Source organism: Lepus europaeus, chromosome 1, assembly GCF_033115175.1.
Source record: "Lepus europaeus isolate LE1 chromosome 1, mLepTim1.pri, whole genome shotgun sequence".
Classification (NCBI taxonomy): domain Eukaryota; kingdom Metazoa; phylum Chordata; class Mammalia; order Lagomorpha; family Leporidae; genus Lepus; species Lepus europaeus.
The window spans coordinates 18,292,382-18,310,735 of NC_084827.1; the positions used below are offsets into that span (position 1 = coordinate 18,292,382).

General features: G+C 44.2%; 1 protein-coding gene across 1 annotated transcript in view; it reads left to right on the forward strand.

The window, feature by feature from the left end:
* Window positions 1-4,477: 4,477 nt before the first annotated feature.
* Window positions 4,478-18,354, forward strand: part of CEP41 (centrosomal protein 41) — a 48,916-nt gene continuing 35,039 nt past the window's right edge. Inside the window, exon 1 of the mRNA XM_062199885.1 lies at window positions 4,478-4,586. Coding sequence (XP_062055869.1) covers window positions 4,554-4,586 — 33 coding nt within the window. The 5' untranslated portion in view covers window positions 4,478-4,553. The remainder of the gene's footprint in view (window positions 4,587-18,354) is intronic.

Genomic DNA, 18,354 nt, shown 5'->3' on the forward strand with positions numbered 1-18,354 from the left:
GCTGAGTGGAGGCTGCGAGCAGAGGGGAGATTCGCCATGAATGAGGCACTAGGGGGGTTTAGGCTCCAGAGAGGGCCAGCCTCCTCGACGCAAAAATGCCCATTGAGTTCCTAGGGAAGGGAGGCTGGAAACTGGCTTTGCGGGCAAACAGCTAAAATGCAAAAGTCGCTTTAAACTAGCCACACTTGCCTATCCGGGGCTCCCACCCACTCTGCAGAGACCAGGAGCTTTTGGGGACGCATACAGGGTTAAAAAGAAGACATCAAACAAAGGAAAGTTCACAAGAGCACTTCCAACTTCACGAAAAATAAGATTAATCAGTGGAAGTAGGAACTTTTAAAGAAAAGAATCAGAACTTCTTCTCTTACAAACAAAGCTTGAACCTCTTAGCAATCATGATTCTGATTGCAAGGACCTCCCTCGAGTGCCTGGAGAGTCTTTTACCGCCGAGAGAACCGCGGCACTTCAGATGGAGGAATTACTCGGAATTCGGCTTCCGTCTAAATCCACCCAGACAAAAGCTGCGGCAGTGTTAGGCTGCAGCCAGCATCCCGTGTTTTGCTTCTTACAGGGAGAATGTGTTTTTAAAGTATAAAATTAATTCACACTCACTGAAGAAAATCTGTGAAATATAGAAAAGTGTAAAAAAACCCACAAATATGCATATTCTATAACCCAGAAATGGTTTACATTTTCAATATTAAAAATTCTGTGGGTAACTATTTTTCTCCATGAAAATCACAATCATACTAAAGAAAAAGTTGTTTCTTGCTCTTTCTATTTACTATATAAAGAACAATTCTTCATGGCCTCAATTATTCCTTAAAACATACATTTTAATGTTCCATAAAATTACATTTTATGAATATGTCATTTTTACTTTTTTAAAATGTTATTTAAGGTATACAAATTCCATGTGTTTTCTTGTATACATATTTAAGGACATAGTGATATTTCCAACTCCAGCTTTTTTTTATTTTAATAATTTTTATTCGATGATTATTAGGCTTCAATTTTTTGTTGCTTTAAATTAGATTTCAGCATATATCAGTGGACGTAATCCTTATATCGCGCTGATTATTTCCTTAGCAGGAATTGTTAGAATATTAAGATTTGAGGATTCTCAATATTCATCCTGAAATTACTCTTCAAAATAGTTACACTTCTTTATAGTCTCACTAACAATGTATGAGGGTGCTTTTTTTCTGAATTATTAGCAAACAGTGAGCATTATTGAAAAACAAAGGGAAAAAAAACCTTTGTCAGTGTGTGGCTAAAACTGGAGTCTAGTTGTTTTGTATTTCTTTGATTTTAGTTGGACATTTCTTCATATGTTTATGAAATGTTTTTCTTCTGCCATTTTGTACCATTTATGTGTTTTTCATATTGAGAATAAGCACCTTACTTTAATTCTGATTCATCTTTGGCACAGAAAGATTCAAAAGGAATCCTAAAGAGAAATTCATGTTGAAAGCCTTTTGACTGTATAGCTTTAAGCTTTCCAAGAATTCCATTGAGGCGAAATGTGAAGGGAACAGACTGGTCTCCTACAGCAGAGTACAGCAAAGGGAGCTCTTGAATCCCCCTACATCGGAATCAAGGTGTAGGGAGGAACATGGATTTAAACTGCTCTACCCCACACTGACAGTGGGCACTGGATTCAAGAACCCACATTTCTGAAATCTCTTCATTTGCTTCATTTGCAGCCCAAATTTTTTTTTTTTTTTTTTTTTTTTTTTTTTTTTTACAGGCAGAGTGGATAGTGAGAGAGAGAGACAGAGAGAAGGGTCTTCCTTTTTGCCGTTGGTTCACCCTCCAATGGCCGCTGCGGCCGGCGCATCACGCTGATCCGAAGCCAGGAGCCAGGTGCTTCTCCTGGTCTCCCAAGCAGGTGCAGGATCCAAGGACTTGGGCCATCCTCCACTGCCTTCCCGGACCATAGCAGAGAGCTGGCCTGGAAGAGGGGCAACCGGGATAGAATCCGGCGCCCCAACCGGGACTAGAACCCGGTGTGCCGGCGCCACAAGGCGGAGGATTAGCCTGTTAAGCCACGGCGCCGGCCTGCAGCCCAAATTTGACAAACACAATGACTACTGGGGCAAATAAGCCTGATATTCCCATACCCCATGGAACAAAAGAAATGCAGCCATAGGAAGCAATAAGCCAAAATGCTGAAGAATGCAAGTTGAGTGGGCCACTGGGGCTTGCATTTTCTGTTCTTTTGACTTTTTGACCATTGTTTGTTTAAGATTTATGTATTTATTTATTTGAAAGGCAGAATTACAGAGAGAGAGAGAGGGAGAGACTAACAGAGAGATCTTCTACCTGCTGGTTCCATCTCAAAATGGCAGCAAAGGCTAGGGCCAGGCCAGAACAAAGCCAGGAGCCAGAAGCTTCATCTGGTCTCCCATATGCATACAGGGGTCCAAATATTTGGGTCATTCTCCGCTGCTTTCCCAGAGGTACCAGCAGGGAGCTGGTTCGGAAGTGGAGCAAGGGAGAATTGAACCCCGGGCTCAAATGGGATGCTGGAGTCACAGGCAGTGGCTTGACCTCCTATGCCACAATGCCAGCCCTGACTATTGTTCTTTGATTAATGCATTATCACCCACTTACTCAGTTCCCCAATAGAAAAATTATAACTGTCTTTGATGCCCTCCTATTCCTTGAGCCCCTTATGTCTTCCATGTATATAACTGTTACTCCTTTTTTAAAAAAGAAAGTTCACTTTTATTTATTTCAAAGGCAGAGTTACAGAGAGGGAAAGGCAGAGATCTTCCAATCTTCCATCTACTAGTTCACTCTTCAAATGGCCACAACTGCTGTGGTTGGCAGTCAGGAGCTTCTTCTGGGTCTCCCGCATGGGTGCAGGGGTCCCAGCACTTGGGCCATCCTCTGCTGCTTTCCCAGGCCATTAGCAGGGAGCTGGTTCGGAAGTGGAGCAGCTGCCCTTATGGGATGCCAGCATTGCAGGAGGTGGCTTATCCCGTTAAGTCACGATGCCGGCCCCTCTCCTTTACTCTTTCTTACTTCCTCTTGGTTTAGTCCCTTATTCTCTCTCTCTCTCCTTTCTCCTGTTTATTCTACCCAAAATCTCTGTCATGACCCCGCCCCCAAGCTGCACGAGGTAAGCATACATTCTAAGGATGAATGCATCTAGAAGCTTCTGCCTGCTACACAACAGCTCCTGGATGAACATCCTCCCCATCACTGCCCCACTTACAATTTTTTTTGTAACCCCAAGCCCTTCCTTACTCTAGTGGAGGGATGAAGGACTGGAAATTTTAGAGGGGTGACAGATCTGGAGGGCACGAGCCAAATTACGATGGAATGTGTAAGTATGAAAGAGTGAGCGAAGTCAAGTTGTAGCTGTGGCCATAGCTCCAAGGTCTCAGAGATCGGACAGCTTGGAGTGACCACACCACTCAAAGTAAGGCCTTAAGGGAACTTAAGGGAGGACGAGGGCAGGAGCGGCCATGTTGTCGAACAGGTCATCTGCACGTACACTTTAGTAGCTTACAAGTACGCAGTTATTCCCAAACAGAACCAGCCAGCATAACCTTTCTCCACTCCTGGAAAAATCACTGAGGGCAGAACACAAAGGGTTACTGTGTTGTTGTTCCTTCCGTGTAAAAAGAAATAATAATTTTGATGGATTTGGTGGGACATTTAGGAGCCAAGTCAAACTGTGTGTGTAATTGTTTTGCAAAGGTGCTAGGACTTAATTTTCAGATCTGGAATGAGAACAGGTGGTGGCTGGTGGCAGGAGTCACAATGGTTTCCATGACGACGGGATTGGGTCTTAGTCATCCTCCCATCCTCCACAAAACCTGCGGCAGCTCTCCTCCTAAGGTGCTTATTAGACATTTGTTAAATGAATGATGGACCACAGAATGCTTTGCAATTAAAGCTGCCTTCCTCCAGCTAACATAAAAGCTTTTAGAGCAACAATAATTACTGTATTTACACAGGAGAGTAATTTGCATATTAACCTGAAAATAGCAAACTATATGTATGTATAAAACACACACATATATGTATGTGTGCATATATATATATATATATATATATTCCCGTCCCTGCTGAACAGCCCTGAATCCTATCCTACTCCTTATATATTCCCTACTGTGGAGGAAATACCCAGATGTTCGAGTAAAACGGCCTTCGAGGAGGCTCGGACACGCGCGCTCGTGCGGCCACAGCGGCTGAGCGGCCTACTAGTCCCCGCCAGCGAGCCGCGCCTCTGTCGCGCGGCTCTGCGCAGGCGCCAGCCTCCCCTTCCCCGCGCCCCTCTCCCGCGCTGGGCCCCCGAGCCTGGAAGCGCGGGCTCTCTGGCGTCCCTCGTTGCCCTTGGCAACCATTGATCGAGTCTCGTTCTCCCCCGACCCTAGGCGGGGCCAGTAAACGGAGTTCCCATTGGCTGGTCGGGGAAGCCAAGCCAATCGGAGAGGCGCTTATAGGGAGGTGGCCAAAGCGAGGTCGTGAGGGTAGGAAGCTAGGGTTAGAGGCAGCCGGTGAGGCTAGAGCCCCGAGCGAGGTCGGTTGGAGCAAGTATGTCTGTCCGGAGGCACATTGGGAATCCTGAGGTGAGGGCCAGGTCCGGGCCTCGCAGCCGGAGGGGGCGGGCGCACCGGAAAAGGCCCCTCGTGGGCAGGGACTAGCGCCAGCGACTTCCGCTGCCCGGAAGGCGGGAAGTGGCGGGTGAGGAGGGGTCGGGCGTAGGCCGAGGCGGGCGGGGCCGGCCTTTCCGGCGACGACGTGCCCAGTACACACAGACACGGCCCCGACCCTCAGAGTGCTTACCGTCGAGCAGTGACCGTTGCCAAGCATGAGTAGAGACGAGGGAGGCGCCCAGCACCGGGGGACCGAGATGGGGGTCCTGCCTTCTGACTTAGAGCAGGAAGGAGCAGAACACGCCACTGGGGGAGGGGGCAGAGGACGTAGCGTTACCCCCTTGCCAAAGGACCCCTTGCTTTCTTCACTGGTGTGACCCCTGGAGCTCGGCTGCGTTCGTGTCAATGCAGTGTCCGCAGAGAGGGGCCAGGCCTCTGTCCTTAAAGCCAGGGCGGCGGTAGACTGCTTGGGGGACAGCTGAGGGAGAGAAGGTTCGGGAAGGGGCAGGGCCTGGGCGTGGTGAGGCACTTAGCCAGGTGAAGACACACCCCAGGTGACCCGCTTGGGCGATGGTAAGGAGCATGTGAATCGGCAATGGGCCCTGTAAGGGGGGCAGGGGTCGAGCTGGGAAGGGGCCTCTGTATCCAACAGGAGTTAGAATGGTTTCTGGTGCTAGGTTGAGGAAGTTGTAAGGCAGAGTCCAGGCCCGGTGAGAGGGCGCCACGATCCATTAGTTAACATCTAAATTGTGCATGATTGCACTTGCATGTGGGATAGGCTTAACTCAGAGAAGCAGTAAGTAGCAGGAATCAATTTTTGAGATCTGTTTCACATCAGGGTGACTATAGTTAAATAACAGTGTGCATTTCAAAGTACCCAAGTGAGAAAATTTCAAATTTAGGGCCACAAAAAATAATAAGTGAAATGATGGATATGTTAATGACCTTGATGTAATGATTTCACATTGTGTGTGTGACACATTGTAATCCCTAAATGTACGCAATTGCGCTTTATCAGTTTAATGATAATAAAAAAGTTTGTATTGGCTGTCATGGAGGTGGAGAGTGGCACTTTGCCACATCTTTGTCTTTGCTGGTGGTCAGAATTTTAGATTTGAAGAGTTGCAGTAAGGGAGTGACTTGGTCAGATTTGCATTTTAGGTAGATGTTTGTAGTCACATTTTGAGGAATGGATTTGAGGAGGCCAGGACCTATAGAGACATTGGATAGCTGATTACTTTGATACAGATAGGTACTTGAACCATGGGACTAAGGACAGAATTAAGGAGAAATAGGGAGTAAAATCAAGACTCCATGATCAGATTTGAGAGACGAGAGAGTGGTGGATGACTAAGGTTCTTGGCTAGGATTACTGACCACTGCTGGTACCATTAATGAGATAAAAAAAAAAAAACATGAGGCGAGAGGAAGAATGGTGTTAGAAGCGGAAGGGGACAGGAGCAGGGATGCCTGTGTGGTCAGACCTTTGGGCCCAGGACAAAGGTGCCTAGGTTGCTCTTGTCTGAGTGGAGCACAGTTTCAATAGTTTCTTAAGAAAGAGTACATGAGAAGTATTTTATTTATGTTGAAAAAGGTAGATGTATTTTAAAATGTTATAGTTCTGCCCTCACGTTTATTTGCCTAAGAATTTGGTAGAATATAGAATAAAACACTGCTAGTGTCTGTCTGGTATGAGGTGCTGCTGTGGAGAAGTCCAGAGCCATTCAGTTGCTTTGTGTCTGTTTTTTTTTCTTCAGGCAACTTGTAGAATCTTCTCTTTGTCCTTAGTGTTAGGTCATTTCACAAAGCTACTCCTTGCTATGGTCTATTTTTACTCATTTTCATGAGCATCAGAAACTCCTGTTTTTGTAGTCTGTAAAATTTTCTTGAATTATTTCGCTGTTGATTTTCTCCCTCCTGTCTTCTCCGTTCTCTCTTCCTTGAATTTATTGTTCTTTCCTTGTATCTGTGTGACTGCTTCTCCAAATTCCTTCACATTCTTCTCCTATTTTCCTCATCTTTGTGCTTTAGCTTTTCTTGGAAGATTTAATTTTATCTTCCAATTTTCTTTTTTAAAAGATTCTTCTATCATTTATTTGTTTCTTCTATCATTTATTTTATTTTTAAGAGCTAATGTTCTTTTTAAAAAACTTTTTAATTTGAAATAAATGCAGATTTGCAAAATTAGTACAAAGAAGTCCTCTGTACCCTTCTCCCAGTTCCCCCAATGACTATATTTTACATAAGAAGTACAGTACCAAAATTAGAAAATTAAGGTTTGTAATAGGTATGCATAGTTCCAGGCCATTTTATCACAAGCATAGGATTAATAATAATCAAGGTTTACAGATATTTTGATTTGGAGTCAGGAGAGACAACTATTCCATCACCACCAATACTCCCCTAATGCTACTACCTTCCTACTCACACCTGCTTTCCACCTTCTCACACTCCTAACTCCTAGCAACCACAATGTGTTCTGTCTCTGTAAGTTTGTCATTGTGAGACTGTTACATACATGGGGTCATATAGTATGTGACCTCTTGAGATTGCTTTTTTTTTTTCCACTCAGAACAGTGTCTCTGAGACACATCCAAGTTGCATATAATAACCATTCATTCCATCTTAACATTCTATACTGTAAATGTAAGCAGTTCAACTAGTATAGGACATTTTGGTTGTTTTCAGTTTTGGACTAATACAAGTAAGGATATAAACATTCGGGTACAACTTTTTGTGTGTACATTTTCATTTCTCTGGTATAGACACCTAGGAGTTCAATTGCCAGGTTGTATGGTTAACATATGTTTAGTTTTATTAGAAACTGCTAAATAGTTTGCCATAGAGGCTGTACCATTTTACATTCTTACCAACAGTATATGACAGATCTTGTTTTTTACTCCTTGGCAATGTTTGATATTATCATATTTTTTATTGAAGCTATTTTGATAGCAGTGTAGTAACCATCTCATTGTGGTTTTAATTTGCATTTCCCTAATGGACGTTGTGGCTGAACATTTTTTCATGTGCTTATTTGCTATCATATAGTGTCTTTCTTAAAATACCTTAGTGTCTTTTTAAAAAATGTTTTATTTATTAATTTGAGAGTCCGAGTTACACAGAGAGAAAAGGAGAGGCAAAGAGAGAGAGGTCTTCCATTGTTGCTTTACTCCCCAATTGGCCACAACAGCCAGAGGTGCGCCCATCCGAAGCCAGGAGCCAGGAGCCTCCTCCAGGTCTCCCATGCAGGTGCAGGGGCCCAAATACTTGGGCCATCTTCTACTACTTTCCCAGGCCACAGCAGAGAGCTGGATTAGAAGAGGAACAGCCGGGACTCGAACCGGCACCCATATGGGACGCTGGCACCGCAGGCGGTGTCTTTACCCATTATTCCACAGCCTTGGCCCTATGTCTTTTTTTTTTAAGGTTTATTTTTATTCGAAAGGCAGAAATACAGAGAGAGAAAGGGAGAGACAGAGAGAGAGGGGTCTTCCATCTGTTGGTTCATTCCCTAAATGACCACAGTGACTGAGGCTGGGCCAGGCAAGAGCCAGGAGCTTCTTCTGGATCTCCCACATGGGTGCAGAGGCCCAAGGACTTGGGCCAGCCTATGCTGCTTTCTCAGATTAGCAGGAGCTGAATTGGAAGTGGAGCACTGGGACCCGTACTGGTGCCCACATGGGATGCCAGTGCTGCAGGCAGCAGACTTAGCCCACTGTGCCACAGTGCCGGCCCCTCTTTGTGTCTTTTGCATATTTTATTTTATTCTGTTAAGGGTGCCTTGTTTGTTTGCTTTTTTGTTGTTTGGTGGTGACTTATTGCAGAGGCAGTGATAGTATTATATTTCGTTTCCTAACTGCTTTTTGTTTTTTCACAGTTTCTATCTGCCTTTATTTTTATACTTTTATGAATAAATATGAGAAATTGCCCTATATTACTCTACACATTTGGCCAAAGTTGTGTTTTTGAAAACTTTCTGTATACATTTGCATAGATAAAATTTTCATAGAAAACTTGAGTATATATGTGTGTGTGGGGGTGTGAATTTAATTTGTGATTTCACTTTAGATAAATCTTAGAACATTGTACATGTTATTCTTGACTTGGTTTTTCCTTTACTATATCTTGAAGATCTTTCCATGTCAGAATATATAATATATAAAAATTAATATATTAAATACATTATATATTTATGATAAATATTTATATATTATTAATTTATTAATATATAATAAATATAAATTAATATATTAAATATACAATATAGTTCAACTTAATTATTTTCTTTTCATTCTAATGCAAGTATTTGGTAGGTTATATTAGTTTTGTTCATTTTGTTTTGTTTTCTTTTGTTTTTCTAGTATGTTTATACCTGAGCCATACAAATGGGTTGATATGACTTGATTGTTTATATTCCAAAGTTTTGGTTTTGTTACTTTTGACCCCACCCTTCTCTCTTTACCATAGGTATCTGCTACCATAAATTTAATGTGTATCTTTCTAGTTCATTTGCCATATTTTTCTTACATGATATAAACCATTATGAAGTTAAACATTTTGTAAATACAATGTTATTGCATGTCTTTGTAACTTGGCTTTTATCATGTAAAGTATGTTTGAGATCATCCACGTTGATGAATATGTTGAGTTTATTCTTTTTAATAGTTGGATAGCAATCTAGCATATAGCTAGGCTACACTCGATTTATCATTTACTCCATGGTGGTCTTTTAGGTTGTTTTTGACTATCTGCTATCATAAAGCCTGATGCAATGAATTGTACTGTTGAGTTTGAAAGCTCTCTCTATATTTGAGGTACTGATCCTTTGTCAGGTATGTGATTTGCAAATGTTTCTCCACAATCTTTTCATCCTCTTAGCAGAGCCTTTGTAGAACAAGAGTTTTTGATTTTTAAATTTTATCTTTTCTGTGACAGCTTTTGAGGTATGATGTTCACACCATAAATTCACCCATTTAAAGTGTACAATTGAATAGTATAAGAGTTGTGAAATCATCACTACAGTCAATTTTAGAGCATCGTCACCACCCCAGAAAGAAGCCCTCTAACCTTCAGCTGTCACTCCCCGATCCTCCTACTCCCCGCAGTCCTAGGAACCACTAATCTGTTTTTTGACTGTCCGTTTGCATGTTCTCACATTTTACATAAGAGGATTCATGCAGAGTATGATCTTTTGTGATTAACTTCTTCCACCTAGCATAAAGGTTCATATTATATAATGCATCAGCATTTTGTTTCTTTTTGTTGCTGAATAATAATATTTCATTATATGGATAATTCCACATGTTGTCTACCCATTCTCTATTGACAGATGTCAAGGTCGTTGTTTCCACTTCGGGGCTTTTATGAATAAGGATACATGTTTTTGTGTGGATTTGTATTTTCGTTTCTCTAATCAAAATTTTCTTAAAATTTTTTCCCTGCATAATCTGTTTTCTCCGATTGCTCTTTTTCTTTCTTTCTTTTTTTTTTTTTTTTTATTTTTGACAGGCAGAGTGGATAGTGAGAGAGAGACAGAGAGAGAGGTCTTCTTTTGCCGTTGGTTCACCCTCCAATGGCCGCCGCAGCTGGTGCACTGTGGCCGGCGCACTGCGCTGATCCAATGGCAGGAGCCAGGTGCTTCTCCTGGTCTCCCATGGGGTGCAGGGCCCAAGCACTTGGGCCATCCTCCACCGCACTCCCGGGCCATAGCAGAGAGCTGCCCTGGAAGAGGGGCAACCAGGACAGAATCCGGTGCCCCGACCGGGACTAGAACCCGGTGTGCTGGCACTGCAAGGCGGAGGATTAGCCTGTTGAGCCATGGCTCCGGCTTCTTTTTCTTTTTGTCTTGTTGGAAAGGTTTGTATTCGTCAGTTTGAGCATAAGAAAATACCGTAGTCTGAGAGGCCTAAACCACAGAAATTTACTTCTCATAGTTCTGAATGTCTAAGACCAAGGTGCCAGCTGATTCCGTTTCTGGTGAGAACTCTTCCTGGCTTATAGATGGCTGCCTTCTCTCTGTATCTTCGTAGTGGAGGTGAGGGAACAGATTGTTCTGTAGTGGCTCTTTTTAGGAAGCACGCTAATCCTTCTGGGTAACAGATGGTGTTCTTAGATTCCTTTTAACCCCCAGTTGCTTACATTTTCATGTAGCAGACCTAAAAGGTGACAAAGATCTCTGTGTATTGGGAAGAGGCTTGATGAAGGTGAGTTTATTGTAGAATGATCTTGCAAGGCCATCATTTGGGGACTCCCCCTTCCAAATCTGTGCTTTTCAATTTTCTTCAGAGACCTCCTGTAATCTCCTGAGAGGAAAAGCCTAGTGAACTCCTGGCGGGATTAGGGATGGAGGCTGAATCTCAACATTAGTAGGTGTCATTGCTTACCCCCCCCCCCCCCCGCTCTCAGTAATGAGTTCTGTGCCATGCCCTGTGTGGAGACCTCCCACTCCAGAAATGCTTTTCCAGTGAATCAATCTATAGATATCTGCCAGGATTGGGAGGAGTGATTGCCCAGTGGCACTGAGGGGAGAGGATTTAGAGATCCCAATGCATTTCAGAGAGCCTTCAGCCAAGCCTGTATTTCAGCCACTTTTATTCTCCACTTCTAGGTGCCTGGAGCTGTCAGTTCCTCACTGTGTTAAGAATTTTTCTTGATTTTCCTTATTGCCTTAGGTCTTTAGCTGTCTGGAGTCCACAAAGGCATTTTCACTTGTTTAACTGCTTTGCGTATTTCAGAAGTCTAATGCTGTCATTGCTGTCACTTCTCCCACTTTGTTTTCTTGGGCTTCATTTCCTTAAAATAATATCATTTTAATAAGGTTTTAGGAGTGAGTAAAATTAAAATCATTCACTCATTTTGCTAGGTTCACTTAGTAAATAATCTGTAATTATTTTATTTGTTTTGTGACATACTTACAAAAATGTAAGCTTGGGTCTTTCCTGCATTGTCCTATTGCCTGGTCACAGTAATTGTTCCATTAGTATTTGTTGAATGAATGTGCACTTCTGAAGCTGAGGTAAGTCAAGGCCGAAGTTCGTGCTTTTAAACTCAGAACCATATGGATGGAGTTAAACCTAAGGGGCCCACAGAGAAGCTATATATTGAGAAGTGGGAATCCCGGGGAACGCATTAATTATGGGGCTGATAGAGAGATGATCGTAACTGGAGAATCGGAAGAGAGAGAGATCACTGAAACCAAGGGAATGGAAGCTGAAGAAGGTGGGGCTATGTAACAGTGTCGTATGGTAGAGGCGGGCAAGCAAGTCAGAACTGAGAAGTATCCGTTATATTCAGCGTTCAGTAGCTCCTAAAGGAGCCTTGATAGAATGCTAGGGACGGCCACCAGCTGTAGTGGATTGGAGGGTAAAGTACAGTTACCCAGTGTAGATTTCCCCCCGAGGAGTTTAGCTGGAAAGGAATAGGACGGTGATGTTCTAAGAATGTGTTGGATCCCAGTGAATCACCCCCAGATAGTAGCTTAAAAAGAGATTTATTCTCTCTCTTTGTTCTGAAAGTTGACTGGACTCAGCGAGGTGGTTCTCACTTGAAATCTTGTATAGTTTCAGACTGACCAGAGTTACCCTGAGGCTTCTTCATTCACCTTTGTGGCCACTGATGCCCCCTGTTGGCTGGGACCTCAGCTGGTGCTGTCAGCCATGCCATCTACAAATGACATTTACCACATGTTGGGCCTCCTTCACAGCACAGTGGCCGAGTTCCCAGAGAAAGTGTCCCAGGAGAGCGAGATGGAAGCTGTACTTGTTTATGATCTTGCCTCAGAAGTCATACGGTGCCCCGTCGCTCCTGGTCACAGGCTCATCCAGATTTAGAGAGGAAACAGGAGCAGTGGAGAGAGGGTCATGTCACAGTGTCTTGTGACCGTATTGAAGAACGCAGTCTCGCAGGTTGTGGTTGTGGCTAATGGAAAGGTGAGATTGCTGCACCTGGAGACATTTCATGGTTGATGTGTAAGATGCGTAATTGGTGGCCCAGTGTTGTGGCCCAGCAATGTAAGCCTCTGGCTGCAAGACAGGCATCCCGTATGGACACAGGTTCAAGACCCAGCTGCTCCACTTTCAATCCAGCTCCCTACTACTGGCCTGGGAAAGCAGCAGAAGATGGCCCAAGTGCTTGAGCCTCTATACCTACGTGGGAGACCCAAAGGAGGCTCCAGGCTCCTGCCTTTGGCCTGCGCCAGCCCTGGCCATTGTGACCATTTGGAGAGTGAACCAGTGGATAGAAGATTCTCTCTCTCTCTCTCTCCCTCTCTTCCTTACTCCCTCTCTCCCTGTCTCTCTCTCCCTCTCCCTCCCTCCCTCCTCCTCCTTTCTCTCTGAAACTGCCTTTCAAATTAAAATATATATATAAATTGAGACAGATTAAATTTCCCATAAAAATTCCCCTTTAAAAGACTTACTTTAAATGTAAGGTTGCTTTAAATGTGGCTGTTTTAAAACTGGCACCCACTCCCTTCATTTCATAGACTTCCCCTCTGTAAGCAAAGAAGATGAGTAGAGAACTACTGAACAAAATATATAGTGGTGATATATTTTTAAGGATTTTATTTATTTATTTGGGAGGTAGAGTTACAGACAGTGAGAGGGAGAGTCAGAGAGAAAGGTCTTCCTTCTGTTGGTTCACTCCCCAGGTGGCCGTAATGGCCAGAGCTGAGCCAGTCCGAAGTCAGGAGCCAGGTGCTTCTTCCTGGTTTCCCACGAAGGTGCAGGAGCCCAAGCACTTGGGCCATCTACCACCACTTTCCCAGGCCACAGCAGAGAGCTGGATTGGAAGAGGGGCAGCCAGGACTAGAACCGGCACCCATATAGGATGCTGGTGCTGCAGGTGGAGGATTAACCTGCGCCACGGGGCTGGCCCCAGTGGTGATATTTTTAAAAAATCCTTTACATGTAAATCTGATTTTATATATATATAATATATATTACATATATGTTTATATATTCCAGTTGAAATACCAGACAACTTTGTCCCATTTTGAGAGAGGTAAAAAGTCAGAAAAGTTCACTCCTTTTTCAATGATTTGTGACTCAGACCATCTTACTCATTTTTGGGTGATTTTCCTTTAGAAAAATCCCATCTTTGACTTCTCATTCTTCACCCTTCTTCTCCAACATCTATGTATTCACAAAGCACAGTTTTATTTATATTTATTTTTAGTGAATGGCTAAAATGCTCACAGCTCAGCAGTTTTAATACTTTCCATTGTCTTCTGGGCCTAGTCCAGACCCTTAGTCTACATTCAGCATTCTCCACGTGGAGGCTACACACATATCCTGTCTGATACATGAGATTCCACATACCAGTTGGTTCTTAACCCTCTTTGGATGTCATACCCCTTTGTAAATTGGTGGAAAGCAAGAACGTGTTCCCAGAAAGTACACATACACATAACATTTTGCACTCAGTTTCATGGGATTTATGGACCCTCTAACTCCCAGTAGTGGACCCCATATGAAGAACTCCTACTGGAGTGAGGATGTGTAGTGGTTGTGAGGATTAAATGAGTTATTCTAGGTAAGATGCTTAGCCGAGTGCCTGACCGTATAGTACACGATCAATAAATGTTAACAGTGATTACCGCTTCTGTTGTTGTTAGACCTTCTCCAGCAAAGAAAGCAAGTTGTGTTCTTTAAACATGCTTGTCAAGTAGCTTAGCTATGGTAATTTTTTTCCCCGTTTGGGATGCTTTTTCATCCCTCTTTCCCATATTTTTATGCAAGAAAGTTCAACTCTTAAAATACAGCTCCAATGCCCACTCTTGCATGAACTCTCTCTTGCCACCTCCAGTGCCTGAGCCCTCACCTGCTTTCTGACTCCTAGAGCCCTTCCTGTCAATGCTGCATGACCCTATTGCTCTCTCACTAGAACAAGGCGTGGTAGCCAGTCAGACAATCTCCCACGTGCTGGGGGGGGGGGGGGGGTGAGAAATGTGAATGATACAAAGGGTTGTGAAGATCCAGGAGGGGAAGAGAATCTGACGAGGGCATTCAGGAGAGTGTTCCAGAAGATGTGTTTGTGCTAGGATTTGGAAGTCACATCGAAGTTAAGTAGCTCAGATGGGGTGAGTGAACAGAGGGCAGTGTCTTTTGATTCTCGCTAGAGATGTAAGCCCTTAAAGGGCCTTGAACATTTTTATTCTCAAAGAAACTGTGATACCACAAACATGAGCTTTCTCCAGCTGATCTCCTGTGGACCCTTCTGCCTATAGGCTGTAGGCTTTATCCTTGCCCACTGTTTCTGCACCCTCCTGCCCCATTTAACCTCTTTTCTCTTACCTGTTAGCCTACAAACACCCTCAATCTCTTAAACAACAACAAAGATTATCCCTTAGTAACTCTCTTGATGGAAAAAAGAAAAGGGTCATTTATCTATCTGCTACTGTCTTCTCTCTCCTTCCTCTCCTATGCATGTGATGTTGTAGCCTCTGTCCCTGTCAGTTACTATAACTGCTTCAACAGTACTGTCAAAAACATCCTGGTTTGCTACATCCAAATTCACTTTCCATTTTTCTCCTCTTCACCTGTTAGCTTGTTCATGCTTCACCTCTTGTTCTGCCTGGACAGTGTTGTTCATGTTGACCTCTTCTGTATTCCTAAAATTCTTTTTTGTTTTGTTTTGTTTTTTTGACAGGCAGAGTTAGACAGTGAGAGAGAGAGAAAGAGAGAAAAGTCTTCCTTCCGTTGGTTCACCCCCCCAAATGGCTGCTACGGCTGGCCAGCCGGCGCACTGCACCGATCCGAAGCCAGGAGCCAGGTGCTTCTCCTGGTCTCCCATGCAGGTGCAGGGCCCAAGCACCGGGCCATCCTCCACCGCCTTCCCGGGCCACAGCAGAGAGCTGGACTGGAAGAGGGGCAACCGGGACAGAATCCGGCGCCCTGACTGGGACTAGAACCTGGGGTGCCAGCTCTGTAGGCAGAGGATTAGCCTAGTGAGCTGCGGCGCTGGCCCCTAAAATTCTTTAAAAAAACTGTCTTTAATTTTTTTTTAAAGAGTTGGAGAGGGGCCAGTGCTGTGACATAGCAGGTAGAGATGCCACTTGCAGTGCCAGCATGCCATATGGACGCTGGTTCGAGTCCCGGCTGCTCCTCTTTCAATCCAGCTCTCTGCTATGGCCTGGGAAAGCAGTAGAAGATGGCCCAAGTCCTTGGGCCCCTGGATCGACACAGTTCCGGCCGTTGCGGCCAATTGGGGAGTGAACCAGCGGATGGAAGACCTCTCTCTCTCTGCCTCTCCTTCTCTCTGTGCGTAACTGTGTAAATTAATAAATTAAAAAAAAAAAAAAAAGAGTTGGAGAGAGATATTTTCCATTCACTACCAAGATAACCACAACTCCCAGTGCTGGGCCAGGCTGAAGTCAGGAGCTTCATCTGGGTCTCCCATTTGGGTGGCAGGAGCCCAAATACTTGGGCCATCTTCTGCTGCTTTCCCAGGCCAGAGCAGAGAGCTGGATCGGAAGAGAAGCAGCCGGGACTCAAACTGGCATCCATATAGGGTGCTGGTGTCACAGGCGGCAGTTTTACCCACTAAGCCACAATACCAGCCCCCTAAAATTCTTCTCTAATTGTCATAACCCAATTTCCCATGGCCTTTTCTGAATCTCAACCAAGGTGCCTCTTTCCTACCTGACCTCAAATATTGGCATTTTTCTTCCCACTCAGCCCTCTCTCCTAGGATGACTTCAGCCATTCTGAGGCTTCATCTGCTGCCTATATGCTGAGGGCTCCCAAATCCTTTTTTTTTTTTTTTTTTTTTTTAATGCCATCTTTCTTTCTCTCCTGATCTCCAGATCCAAATAGCCAAGTGGACATTGCTGTTTGGAACATCCACACATATCTAGTACTCAACACCTCGTCTCTTTCAACGTGCTGCCTCCTTAACTCCCCTTTTTGTGGGATGGTATCACTGCCCTTCTCTTGTTACAGTTTGAATCACACTGATTTTACATTTTAAAATTGCCTTCACACTCTCTTTCTCTTCATCTCTACTGCCACTTCCTTGTTCTTAGCACATCAGCCTCTTAACAGATTCTCGTGCCTCCCATCTTGACAACTGTCACATTCTCCATATTGCCACTAGGGTGTTCTTTCTAGAACAGAAATGTAGTCTTATCACTCCTCCCTAAACCTCCTGTGCCTTCCCAGCATCTTCTCCAGGGTTTCTCAACTTGCGCGCTACTGACAGTTAAGCCAGCCAGTTCTCTGGCACGGGGGCTGTGCCCTCATTTCAGGATGTGTAGCAGCATCCCTTGCCTCTACCCATGAGATGCCAGTAGTAACCCTCCACCACCGCCCAGCTGTGCCATAAAAAATGTTTCCAGACACTGACAGATGTTCCCGGGGACAAAAGGAGCAAAGCTGCACCTATTTGAGATAAAATTCAGGTTTCTAAACACATCCCTGTATTGCCAGGCCTGTAGCTCCAAACCATGGCTCCTTTCACTCGATTCACCTTCTTGGTCCCCCGGATTCAGCTCAGAAGCCATCCTTTGGGAAATGGTTTCTCACTCCTAGTCAGGAGTAGGTGCCAATCTTAGGGGCTCCTGTTGCACCCCTACTTCCCTCTCCACGTCCCTCGTGCAGTCTGGCAGTCAGAGAGAGCCAGATGGCAAGGAGCGTGCTTTTTACCGCCGAGTCCTCTGCCCTGGTTCTGCTCCCAGTAGGCGCTCAGTCAGTGTGGGCTGAATGAATGGCTCCTGTTCATTCTGTGCTGAACAAACGATCGTCGTCCTTGGAACGGCTTCTTTGCTCAGCTCTTTCACTTTCCACCATTCCATCCTGTTTATGTCATTGAAAGAAGGCCAGTTGGTCAGTAGGTCAAGAAGCGGTTACCCCAAAAGCGAGAATTTTAGAGAAAAATTAGAGCCTTTCCATAAAATCTGTGGTACTCCGCTGGCGGTGGAGCACACATAGTTTCATGCTGTGGTTAACAGTAGAAAGTCATGAACGCAGAAGTTGGACTAAAATGGGGACGTGGAAAAGAAACCCTACATTTTTCTCCTGCAGCATATGGATTTCTCATTAGTCCATGTAAGGGAAAACCGGGGGCGGGAAGGCCTCAGCGGCTGCAGCTGGCCACAGTCTCTCCCCTCATCATTCTGCCGCCACCACACCTGGTCCCCAGGGACACCCTCACTTCTCAGCTATTTTGGCTTAGGTATGGACAAATCCCCTTGGTTCAGCAGAGACTGGCCTGGAATTTTTCAAAAAGAAAGCTTTGCTAGGAAACTAGTAGGAAAAGCAAAACAAAAGGAAAAATAGGAAGTAGAGTATAGAAATGATAAAATACAGTGCAAAAAAATTCTCTCAACCTGGGATAATGAAAGTCTAGTATTAGCGTTCCTTGACTCAGTTTACCAGGGACATCTTTTCCCCGTTTCATTGTGATATTGTCTCCCTCTAGGAACTTAGCTTAAGGTCTCTGTTGTCAGTCTTTCTGTATTTTCCTGTTCCATCTTCATCTAGAGAAGAAATAGGAATTGGTGTTATTGTCATCCTGTGTTGTGGATCATTTGGAGAAACCAGCTTTTTAACCTTTCTCTAAGGAGAAAAAGCTCTGTGGTCCCAGCTACCACCTGAGGACCCATGCCACGCATTCCTGGTGCAGACTTTACTGGAATGGCGTGAAGTGAGAAACAATGAAATGCAGTTTTTAAATAACATTAAAAGGCTAACGTTTTTTACTCTGAGATTTTTTTTTTCTTTCTTACCTTTTAGCTATTGAGACA